General features: G+C 33.4%; 1 protein-coding gene across 4 annotated transcripts in view; it reads left to right on the plus strand.

Annotated features, from left to right (window-relative positions):
- Window positions 1–8738, plus strand: part of LOC129947226 (tyrosine-protein phosphatase non-receptor type 4) — a 63516-nt gene extending 54778 nt beyond the window's left edge. For 3 of the 4 annotated variants that reach the window (XM_056057707.1, XM_056057708.1, XM_056057709.1), the window contains 7 exons: window positions 4874–5026; window positions 5095–5246; window positions 5309–5602; window positions 5798–6435; window positions 6513–7143; window positions 7225–7402; window positions 7485–8738. In XM_056057707.1, coding sequence (XP_055913682.1) covers window positions 4874–5026; window positions 5095–5246; window positions 5309–5602; window positions 5798–6435; window positions 6513–7143; window positions 7225–7402; window positions 7485–7562 — 2124 coding nt within the window. In that variant the 3' untranslated portion in view covers window positions 7563–8738. The remainder of the gene's footprint in view (window positions 1–4873; window positions 5027–5094; window positions 5247–5308; window positions 5603–5797; window positions 6436–6512; window positions 7144–7224; window positions 7403–7484) is intronic. The other variant, XM_056057710.1, reaches the window with a different exon arrangement.
- The last annotated feature ends 4273 nt before the right edge of the window (window positions 8739–13011 follow it).

The following is a 13011-nucleotide window of genomic DNA, read 5'->3' on the forward strand; positions in this document are numbered from 1 at the left end:
GCTTCACATTTCTGACATTGTATCAATACTAAGGTGTTATTTTGTGACTTTTTTTTTATTCCCTTGCTGAAAATTTGTGGGTCATCTCATCCAATTAAGGGTTTTTTCTTAAAATGTTTTAACGTTCTTTAAAAGTGTCCATTGCGGTTTATCTCTTACTCTTACGTACGGGCCACTTAACCCAATTTTTTCATAAAATTCTTGCTATTCTATTCTATGGCTATGCCTACAGACAAAATGCAGAAATAATTGTTAAAATTTACTGAACAGAATTATGAATATGTTAGGGACAATTTTATAGACAGTTCAATTTCCTACAAAAAAGTCCTAACCAACAAACGACTTGGTTTGATATTTTATGAAATTACTTGAATTTTAGAATATTTTTTCTAAAATTTTATTCAATTGAGTTTATTTATTAACCAATTTATGAAATAATTGTGATTAGTGGAAGTGTAGTTTTCCGTCGGCTTTTTTGGTCACTGTAATTTTCGCAATGAAACAATTAAGTCACATTAACTTTCCTAACGTTTCGGCAGGGGTTGCTGCCTTCTTCAGGGGAACTTTGTTAACACAAGAAATATACAAATTATCTTAGTTATTTAGGAAAACAATTTGATATTATTTATATTAATTAATATAAATTAAAGATAAAACTATGAATGTAATTAGCACTTCGAAAAAAGTTAAAATTGAATAAAGCACAAATTACATTTAAGAAGAAAGCAGAGAGCAATATACAGCAGAAATGTTTTGTTTGTCTTGTTTTCGGTTCATGTTGTTTTTGTTATTGAGAATATGTGATGTTTCTAACGTGTATCGTTTCGAAACATGTTTCTCTGTCTGTAGAACTTCCACGCTTTCAAAGTTTGTGACTTTCAATTCTGTGATTGGCCAGGGCTGTCTTCTCAGAATTTGTCATACTCATAATTTGAAATGCGTTGTCTAAGTCAAAATCAAATGGGGTGGCGCAACAGTCCGTTGTGAACCAGGGCCTAGTGACTTACAACTCTCAACCATTCCTGTGTGCGAGTACTGTTGTCAGGAATGGAAGGGACCTACAATTTAAGGCCGAATCCGAACGGCTAGTTTGAGAAAGCACTTTTTCATGACAAGAATTACTCTTGAAGGATTTGTCAATTCCTCGCAAGAGGCAGTACCCGCGAAATTAATTTTTTTTTTTTTAAATTAAGCTGGCACAGGCAGGGATTGAACCCCTAAGTATTTAGTTGTTTTGTGGTCCCAATATAACACGGGTTGCACGGTTCATTGGATTTACCATTGCAGTTAATTTTGTAGATAACATCTGTTTCTTTGTCCTTATCAGGTTTCGTCTTGAGTTTAGTAAAACAATGGTAAAGTGTTTTGTTTGATTTGAAAGCAAGGCGAACCTCTGTCAATTTTTTGGAAATGGATTCTTTGAAGTTTTCGGAAGGAGTTGGGACGTAAACAATATTTTCTCGTGGAATTTACATTTTGTATTTGAAAAGGAGGCTTCGAATTATGGTTAAAGGATAACCATTATCATTAAGGATTTTGATGACTTTTTTCTCGTTGGCGACGTGGAATCGAACATCACTTATTTTGAAAATTTTATTCACGAGATTGGACGCAGTATTGATGATAATATGCCTTGCTTGGTTTGGTCGGAAACTAACTAGTCTTTCAGATTCTTTTGGTTTTTGATACCAGTCGAAAAGCAAACGATTTTCTTCACGGTAGATTGTTACATCTAAGAAAGATATTGTTTTGTCAACCTCATTTTCAATTGTAAAATTTTATTCGACAATTTATGGAAATTGAATGCTATGTAAAATTCAACGACTAATATCTCGAAAAATATAAACCTTAGTGCGTTTTTTTTGTAAGAAATTGAAGTATCTATAAAACTGTCCCTTACGTTTTTTTAGTGCAAATTTCCGTTCAGTAAATTTTAACAATTCATCAAGAATCATTTAAGGTCGGAACAAAACTTTAAAATCCAAAACATTTACTTTATCGTGAAGTCTATACCTCGTCCGTTTTACGATGTATATTTATGAAGATTATTTGAATGGAGAGAGCTGTTGGGCCATCCTGACTTACTGTTGTTTCCAATCCGGATTTAGATGGGTGTCACACACTTACTTAATCTTTGCAAAAAAAACTCTTAAAAAAGTATTAATACCCTGCGTAGGCAGCTACAAAAAATTGGATTTTATTTGACTTAATTAACGGGTATCAATCTTGACCTTGACTAGTTTCAAAAGTTAAACGGGACAGTTTATTCTATATAACTGTTTCCAGGCTAAAGAGTTCAACCCCTTACTTATTTTTCTATATAACTGTTTCCAGGCTAAAGAGTTCAACCCCTTACTTATTTTTTGCGTCAACAGATAGATAGATAATTGATTTAAAGATTAATTTTACAATTATTACAAAAATTATAATAGCATGACATTTGCCGTCTGCCAGATTGACAACTTTAATACATTAAATTACTGTAATTAACAAAAAATTAAAAAAAAAAAACATTTAAAAAAGACCAATTTAAAAACAGAGAAAAAAAACAAATGACTATTAAATTTAAAGCGTAAGAAGTCTTCATTTGTAATTCTGGATCTACGTATATAAGCTTGGAGACATTCATCTCATTCAGCATACTAAAAACTTGTTCCTCTGTTGAAAAGTCACTTCCAAGAATATTTCTCTTAGTTTCCTTTAAAGTTGGATACGTTCCGACGAAATGTATGACGTTCTCTCGTTCTGCTAAATTGCAAATGGTTCACTCCAGTAGTAAATGGGGTCTGTGCGATATACAGTTAAGGTTCAGTAGTTCGCTTCTTAACTTGACCATTGTAACAATGACGTTTACATTATTTGTATCATGGAAGTAGTTCCTTCCTGCGATATTAGGGTTGAGCCTACTGTAAGTTGTTCTAAACAAGGACCTAACTGCTTCAGCTGCATATTGAGTTCTACACTTCTCATCTACCGCTGCTATAACCTTGTACATAACAGCTTTACGGTACGATACCTCTTCCACATTTAAATATAAGTTACATCCTTCTACGACTCTCGACCACTCACTGTACCAGTGATTTTGGTCGTCTTTGCGTCATCATTTGCGATTAGAACTGTCTTTTTCAATGCGAAACCATCAACTTTAAACCATTTAAAAAATATCCTGCATCGTCGTCGTAGAGTAAACGCAAACGCGCTCAAAATTCCAAACAAGTCCTGCGCGTGGTAGAAGTTGGAATTCTGCAATGCAGTTTGTTTACGGCCTTGAAATTTTAAAGGAACTTTTAGAAAATATGCTCTGTCAAATCAATCTTGGAAATAACCACTTTCAAAAATCCCTAATTTTTTTTATTTTCGCTGAAAAACTAAAAATAAGCTGAAGATGGCATAAAAGGTCGTGTTTTAACCAAAAGTTTCAATTTAATTTTTTTAAGATCTCGAATATTACATCGACGATATCTTATCCTATCTAAATGATTCTCTTTATTTATGTAAAGGAATTTTAAAAAGAACTATTGTTTTTCTATTGTCTGAAATATCGAAATACCTTTAAAATTTACAAATTTTAAGTTATTTTTCATAGGATAAGAAAAAAAAAAAAAAACGATTTCATAAGGATTATCCTAAAATTACTAACTAAATATATGCAAAAAGTCATTGTTTATACAACTAAACTCTTTGCACTTTATGGCTCAGGAACTCATGACGCCTACCAAATCCTTCTTCCTCCTACATCCACTATCTATTTAACTCATAACGGCAGCGAATATCTACGGGAAATCATGTTTAATCAATGAAAACCGTGAAATTTATAACAGTAAACAACTATTTCATATAATATTTTTGTTTTGTATTATGTATTAGTTAGTGGTACCCGTGGCATGATGGTTAGTGCGTTGGACTGTCATGCTAGAGGTCTTGGGTTCGATCCCTGCCTATGCCATCTAAAGTCTTTTCACGGGTACTGCCTCTTGCTTGGAATTGACAAATTCTCCAAGAGTAACTATTGTCATGAAAAAGTGCTTTCTCAAAAATTAGCCGTTCGGAGTCGGCATATAAACTGTAGGTCCCCTCCATTCCTGACAACATTACTCGCACACAGGAATGGTTGAGAGTTGTAAGTCACTAGGCCTTGGTTCTCAACGGACTGTCGCGCCACCCAATTTATTTATTTATTTTTATTATGTATTAGTTAAAGTTCTAAAGCTCTTAATAAAACACCAGATAAAAGCGACTTCCATTGCTGTGAAACTCTTAGCTCTTTTTGCTAATTTTATACTTAAATTATTCCCATTTCTTTGAATGTTGGTTCAAAAGGAGTAACCACAAGCTTCATGGCATTGCAAAATTTCTTCACAAGTTTCTCACACAAAATCAAAGAAAAAAAATTACATAAAACAAACGAAAAATTAAAAACACAAACAGAAACCAAATTAAAAAAAAAATAAGTTTACCTAAAACTTCCATCACAACCGTAAAACCGGCCACCTCCTTTGAGAAAGGTACCGCAAATATTAAGAATAAACAAAATTTGTCTGCAATAATAACGACTACTTGCTAAAAACAAGTTAAACTTATAAAAAAGGTCAAAAACTTTGTTGTCAGTAAAGAAACCCCTTCACAAAAAAAAAAGAAATGCTCATAAAATCACAAAAGAAATTAACCAGCAAAACAAAACCTTTACAACGACGATGTGTACCTCTGCTTCTTGTCTTAACAAAGCAATTAAAAATGTTAATTTGCTACATTCCACTTTTGTTAAGTTGACTTAAGGTCAACACAAAATTTGCATAAACGACGAACAACTTGCGCTCTAAAGCTTTGAACTCATATATTTGATATTTTATATTGTTTTTTGTTTGTCTTTCAGGATTCAAGTGGCAAGGAAATGCAACTGGGAGTAGCCTCTATTGGGCTGTTGGTATTCCAAAATAGTAATCGAGTTAATACATTCTCATGGTCAAAAATGGTTAAGGTATCATTTAAACGGAAGGATTTTTTCATTCAACTTAGACGAGAACCGGTAAGTAGTTGAGAAATTTACATAGTGACTTAAAAATCTAATTTCTTTCTTTTCCTGTTTTCTTTTAGTCGGAACATTATGACACTCTATTGGGCTTCTGTGTGGGTTCCCATAAACATGCCAAAGCCTTATGGAAATCCTGTGTTGAACATCATTCTTTCTTTAGACTGAAACGCCCTCATCGGCTTTCGCGCTTCCTTAATATAAGCTTGGGATCAAAGTAGGTTTATTGTTTAAATTAAAATCCAAAAACATCAAACTTAGGTTTATTTTACTTTTTAGATTCTATTATTCTGGCCGAACAGAGTTACAGGCTGTGCAAGAGAGCAGACAACGGGGGAAGATCCACAAAGCTTTTGTTCGATCGCCAAGCAAACGACTGATTCAACATACGTCCTCGCCAGCAAATGGTACATCCGATAGTAATGGCACTTCCATAAATGGAAAGAATGCCACATCAATATTAACAATAACAAAAACAAGCCGTCCGCATGACAATAAGGTGACCTCAAAACAAACGGACTCGATGCCCAGAAAGGCCTGGGAACAACAAAGCGATGAGTACGATATTCAAATGTTAGTTGATAATCTTATTGCTAGAAATTTTTCTTCTTCACTTTTATTCTTTTTCTGTTTCTGTGAATAGGCATGGCTTTATTTTTTCCTTTCACTTTGAAATTCTGCTTGGTTTTTTATACTTTATTTCTGATACCCTGTTTTTAGTTTTCCTTAATATGGAACATGTGTAATATGTGTATTCTATTTTTTTAGTGAGGGTGGCTTTATAGAGCAATGTACCCGTCGATACGAGTCCCCAATCCCTCCAGCCTACAGCTCAGAAAACCACAGTCCAATTCCGTCCGGTGGTGGTGATGCTGATAATCTGATAACAATACGCCTGCACTCTGACGAACAAGGTCGCTTCGGTTTCAATGTGAAGGGTGGCATTGATTTGAGTCTGCCCGTGCAGGTGTCCAAAGTTGTGCCTCACACCCCTGCCGATCGATGTACGCCTCGAGTGTGTGAGGGCGATGAAGTTGTGATGATCAATGGGCAAGATGTTCTCGGTTTGAAGCACGAACAAGTTGTGAACTTGATTCGAGAATCTCGGGAGTATCGAAATGGAGAACTCTCGCTCACGGTGCGACCAAATTCTCTCGTTACAATGTCCGAGGAGGAGCCTCTTTATCAATATGTCCCGGAGAATGACGAAATTGGTGGATCTCAGAATATGTTGGATGGTGATGCTTTATTCACACAGAGTTTGCTTCTCCTGAGCGATGGACTCGCATCGGGGGCGTTGTTGGCTCAATACGAGCAGATGTACAGGAAGAATCCAGACTTGGCCATAAGTGAGGCGAAGAAACCCGAGAACATTGCGAAAAATCGTTACAGGGACATTTCACCATGTAAGATTAATAAACTGCTGTTTGTCTTCAAGTGACCACATTCTTTACTTCTATTGCTTCTTTTTGTTTGTTTTTAGATGACTGTACCCGAGTGGTGCTTATAAACTGTAATTCAGGAGACTACATCAACGCCAACTATGTGAATATGGAAATCCCAGGAGGGGCAGTCAATCGTTACATAGCAACTCAGGGTCCCTTGGCTAGTACGACCACCGATTTCTGGCGAATGGTTCAACAGGAGTCCAGTCATTTGGTAGTGATGTTGACCACTGTCATGGAAGCCGGACGACAAAAATGCCACCAATATTGGCCAGTCACTGGTGACGAACTTATGCTAGCCGATGGATTCTCGGTGAAGTGTCTGAGTGAAAAAGCCGACGAAACTGGAAGTTTTGTATTTCGAGAGTTTATTCTCATCGACAAGAAAACATCTGAACGACGTTCAATACAACACATGCAATATTTAGCATGGCCAGATCATTGTGTACCGTCCGATCCGAATTTATTTTTAGAATTTACCGAAAGAGTGCGTTCGGCACGCAATAAAACATTGCTGCAGGAAATCGAGGAAAGTCTGAAGCAGGTTCGTCTTTTGGATGCCGATGCTGATGCTGAGAATGGTGGCGGCTTATCTGGGGAGAGGAAGTGTATGGCGAGCAATGGAGTGACGCCCGAAGATGAGATACCAGTTTCGACAAGTGTTCATCAGTAAGTTGGGATTTTTTTTCTCTTCCAAAAAAATTAAAAAAGAATGTGAATTGTTTAACAATTTGGTACTTTTTGTTTTAGGTGCATAAGCGCTGCAAATCCACCTGTGATAGTTCATTGCTCAGCCGGGATAGGTCGTACCGGTGTTCTTATTCTTATGGACACTGCATTAGCGTTAATGGAATCTAAGGAACCAGTCTATCCGTTGGATATTGTCCGGACAATGCGGGATCAACGTGCTTGCATGGTTCAGAATGTCGTAAGTTGCTTTTTTTAAAAACCACTCTCTTCATTTTTTCATCTTCAAAACTGATGTTAATTTGTTGTTCTTTTCTTTACAGAGCCAATACAGATTTGTATGTGAATGCATTTGTGCAGCTTATATGAAAATGTCAAAGAGTGCTGCTAACGAAGAGTGATAAATAATTTTATTTTAATATTTTTTGTTTGTTTAAAACTAAATCCATTTGTACTTCTTAACTAGTATTATTATACCTATTTAAATCATCATAAATAAGTAAAAGTAATCGAAACAACACACTTTGAGCCCTCTGCCCCCCCTTACTTAAACTAAACTATTTGTAATTGTAAAAAAAAAAACAATTCTCACTATCAATGACCAAATCACATAATTTAATTAAGTTAACCCACTTTCTGGGATCACATTATTATGTCTGCCTAGTACCTACATATATCTGCAGCTTAACAAAAGAAAAATAAGCATTTAAACACACAAACAGACATGGAACAAGATTTATGTTTTTTTGACTTCTAAGGAAAATGAGAAGCAAAACTGTTTAACTTGAGTTTAATCACATAGCAACAGGACTGCACATAATTATTTAATTTTAATTTTAGTATTATCTCCAAAGTAAACGAAAATTATCCAAGCAAAGAGCTTCCATTTTAAGATTTCTTATTTTTCTTCCTTATAAGTGAAAAGTTTTTAAAATCTTGTATATTTTTTGAATAAACTCAAGACTTAGCAGTTAACTTTAAAAAAACAGAAAGAAAAGAAAAACAACTCATAAAGTAATAAAATTATTATTTATTAGTTTTTAAATTCTCCTTGTGTTGTATTTTGTATACAAAAGTAACTAAGTTTTTTTTTGTGTAGCATTTTGTTTAGTTTAGAAAATAATACAATTATAATTAATACATTCATCGTAAATATATCCTTAGCGTAATAAAAATGGAATTATTATTATTAATATATTCTTTAAAAAAATATAAGAAAAAAAGATAAACCTTATCTTTATAACAATGACTTTATTTATTTTGTTATTATTTGAATTTAGTTTTTTTATTATTATTATTCTTATAGTAAACAAAATGGAAAGAAAAAAGAAGAAGATAATTATGTATTCAAAAAAAGAAAAGGATTACAGAACAAACAAATCACCACCACCTTTGGTGTAAAACTCTGTATACCATATAAGTATTTTTCATCATCTCTATTGCTATCACTGGCCCCTGTGTAAACTGTATAATTATTATTCTTATTACTATATTATATATATTATAATTTATGTATGTAATGATTTAAGTTAAACAAAACATCTAATAAACAATACAAAAAACTTTAAAAACAAAAACAGTCTCAAATGCAAGCTTTGAATCATACAAAAATATTGAACATTTTGTTTTTGGAATTTTGTTAATCAAGCAATTTTTATGGGAATCACTACAGATTTAGAATTTACATAACTCAAGTGCTGAATAAATTTAAAAATTAAAAAAAAATAGATATACAAAATAAAACTATACAATTTTTATAAACTTTTCGCTCTCTAAATAATAATAAAAAAAAAAGTAAACTAAACAATTTTTTTGGAAAATGAAAAAAAGAAGAAAACATTTAAAGTCTCTTTAGCTGAAGAGATTTTTTTGTAAAATAAAAACAAAATGAAAAAAGTTTTTCCCTCTTACATAAAATGAAATAAATAAAACAAATAAAGTAGTAGTTTAATAAAAATTGACTGTTTTGTGTTTTTATCAAAAGTTGAAAAGTACACCATTTGTCACATGAGCACGAGCATACACAACTACCCGTTGAGAATAAATATTATTGGTACCAAAATATCATAATTGAGTCGAAGGAGGTTTATCATTATGTGTTTCACATGAACTAGAATTAGACGTTTCACGTGAAACCGTTGACAAACAAAGAGCAGAGTATTTCCTTAGCTAACTGTTTTAAATCTTATCTCGTCTTATAGTGTTTCTACCACATCAGGGGCCTGATTATGAGATTGGCGGCGATTGCTTTCGCTTTCGCTCTTCGTTTTGAATTCGACCAATTAACGAATTCGAATGCAAATTTGAAATGTCATGAATTGAAATCCGACAGCTTTTTTTTTGGCGGATTCACAGGCGAAAGTGTTTATTATTATTCACTGTTCGATTTCGTAGATTCTTTCTTGATTGTAATTATATAAAAATGTGAGTTAGCTTTATTTAAAATTCTTATAATTTATCAACAATAAAATATAAAATTTTAAAATTCATTCATTCTCCTGAACACCCGTTATCTTGAGGATTTTCGAGATTCCTTAAATTCCTCCCTTTCAGAATAAATATACACCATACTTGATACTATTTTTTAAATTTAATATTGTGTATTGAATAAATCACCGCAAATTTTACAAATTCAATCAAAACAAAATTTGTCAAAAGCTGTCAAAGCAATGATTATAGATTAGACACAAAGCCCAGCAGAAAAGTGCAATTTGATTGACAGGAACAAATCTTATGGATCAGTGAGTTAGAGAAAAAGGCAACTAGCTGATAAAGGGACAGAGTATTTCTCGAATATCTGGATTTGGATCTTGCTCCAAGATAACCCTAAGACAAAGTACACATGTATTACACAACAATTCCAATGCCTTAGTATTTACGCTCTTATTTTCCCAAACAAAAACCTACAAACTTAGATTAATTGTTAATTAAAATAATCAACATGTTATTTCTTTATAGTTGCTTAGTTGCTAAAAAGCTTCTCGACAAAGTTCTTTCGGTAGAACATTTGAACAATTATTTCTGATCATGAAATTAATTTTCGGTCAAGGTGTACCAGGTTAACAACTATGATTTTAGAATCTATGGAATCGTAATCGCAACATTACGATAATGAGAAATGTTTGTCAATTATCGTAATTCGTAATCGGTTCTGTTTTAAATCATAGAGATTTTGTTTACAGTGGCGAACACGAAAATAGCAGTAGGTAAAAAATAAAAGAAATATCGAAACGAAAATTAAAACTTTAATTTATTTAAAAACTAAAACTGTTCTACAGAAAGGTATTTTAATAAGGTAAATAATAAAGAACTTTTTTTAATTCCAGCGTTTTTGTTAACTAAAAAAAATGTAAATTAAATTTTCAAAGGTAAAATTGAAATAGCAGTGATAGTCTCAATTAAGCTTATATCACTGTTATGTGATATTAAACAATTGAAATAAAAATAAAAAAAAGGATTCTACTTGAGAACTTTGTTGAATTTCCCCGATTTTTAATAACAGCTTAACACCGCCGCGCCGTGGCATAGAATCTACCAAACGCTTGCAACGCTCCGCTGGTGCATTTTTAACTGCTGCCCAAAGTTGAGTGTTGTTGGTTGGATTGGCATTATGCACAGCTCTTTTAAGGTCGCCCCAAAGGTTTTCAATGGGATTCAAGTCAGGGGACTGGGCCGGCTAGTCCATAACATGAACCACATTGACCCGAAACCACTCCTTTGCCTTCCGACTAGTGTGTTTCGGGTCATAGTCTTGCTGGAAGACCCATTTCACTGGCATATCTTCTTCTGAGCATGGTAACATGATATTTTGTATGATGTCAACATAAACATTTTGGTCCATAATCCCATCGATTTTTGTATTGGGCCAACACCGTTATAGGAAAAACATCCCCATACCATGAGCGATGAACCACCGTGTTTGACGGTTTTCGTTGTATATTTTGGTAGGTATTCGGTGTTCTGAGGACGTCTAACAAACTGCCGGCAACCAGTGCCACCGTACAGGACAATTTTGGACTCGTCCGTCCATAAAATGTTTCGCCATTTTTCAACAGAAAAGGAAGCAAATTTTCTTGCGAACTCCAGACCTTTTATTTTTGTGAATTTTTGTAAGTAAATGTGTTTTTCTTGGGCTATGTGCTGGTAATTTTGCTTCCAAAAGCTTTTTTCTAACGATCATATCACTCACATTCAAATTCAGCTCTTGTCTGATTTGTACAGCTGACTTTTTTGGATCTAGTTTGGCTGATCTCACAATCCTTCTATCATCCTGGCATGTTGTTTTCCTTATTCCACCTCTGTTTTCAGTTTTTTTAACATATTTTATAGCATTGGCTATCATTTTGGCGGAGCATGAACAAATGCGCTGGATTTCTGTATAAGATTTCCCTTCTCTGCGCAGCGAAAGTATTAAGTTTCAATGCTTACCACGACCCACTATTCTGAATACAAAAAGAAAACAGATTGTGTAAAAGCCAGTTCCTGGTTAAAACTATTTAATTAAGATAACTCACTTATTTTAAAATGATTTCTGAGTGAATTTTTCAAAATAAAAACAAAAAATATCAAATTTTTATAAACCACTGCTATTTTATTGTGCACCTGAAATATGATCTACCAAATGTTTTTGTATGATCATGAATTGCTTGCTATTGTTTTCTCTTTTTTTCTACTGCTTAATATTTTATCTTAATCTGACCGCATTCATTTTTAATGAGTGAGTTCGTAACTATGAGAAGAAATGCATTGCTTTATTTTTTTGAAACTACTGCTATTTTCGTGTTCACCACTGTATATCATATATTATATTTGGTTACATTGTTGTATTTTTAATGTTGATAAAAAGATAAATTTGTTCCCAACCGTGGCCAAAACTGACAATTTTCAACAATTTTCGACCAAATGCTGTTCCACTGTACAATGGGCGCATTCACAAAGCTAGTGGCTACGTAGTCAAAATTCAACTAGCTTTGTGAATGCAAACTAAACTAAACTACAAAGCTAGTCAATCTGTGACTGTCATATTATTGACAAATGCAAATATATACAATAAGAAACATTTTTGATTTGATAACTTTAACTTATCTTTTATGTTTTTAAATTCAATAAAATAATATTCAAGACACAATTTGAACGATTTATATTTGTATTTAAATACTCAACTATTTATTTTATGTTGAATTCGTGTGATTCGAGCAGCTGATTGTGAAACGTCAAAATCATTCTCCACTAACTTTGCAGTCGAATTTCTTACACTACGTACGCGTCGGTTGTTCAATTTAACCAATCAGAATCCCTTGACTTCGTAGCCACTGGCTTTGTGAATGCGACCAATGATTTGGTAGATTTTGGCAAAGAGCGCTTACGAGAGAGTAAAATAATTCTCCTCCTTGACAAGTTCTGACAAGCAAAAAATTGCCTTCCACTTTAGACAACTTTATTGGAAAGTTGACTGGAAAGTTAGTAAAGACAAATCTCCCTAACTATCAAGGTAAGTCTACTTATTTCAATATGACAGCTCATGATATTTTTTGATTCAACTGAAAGCTGAACTTTATTACTATGCGCTTTATTTATTTTCTGCGCAATTCTATTTGATGTTTTATATAAAAGGGTTCCTTGTCAAATTGAAACGGGAATTAGTAATATTTTTTTAAATACAAATGTTATTGTAGTGTTTTGTAGACAATTAAGTTTTTGGTAGTTTTTTTTCACGATCAACTAAAGGCAGAGGTTAGTGAATTAAACTTCCGATTTCGAAGTTTATGACACTTGGCAAACTAAATAGTTGCCTTGCTAAAAATGTACCTACTTTCAAAGAACGCAGTTGTCTGCAAATGAAGTCCCTTA

The sequence above is a fragment of the Eupeodes corollae genome, chromosome 2, assembly GCF_945859685.1.
Source record: "Eupeodes corollae chromosome 2, idEupCoro1.1, whole genome shotgun sequence".
Taxonomy (NCBI): domain Eukaryota; kingdom Metazoa; phylum Arthropoda; class Insecta; order Diptera; family Syrphidae; genus Eupeodes; species Eupeodes corollae.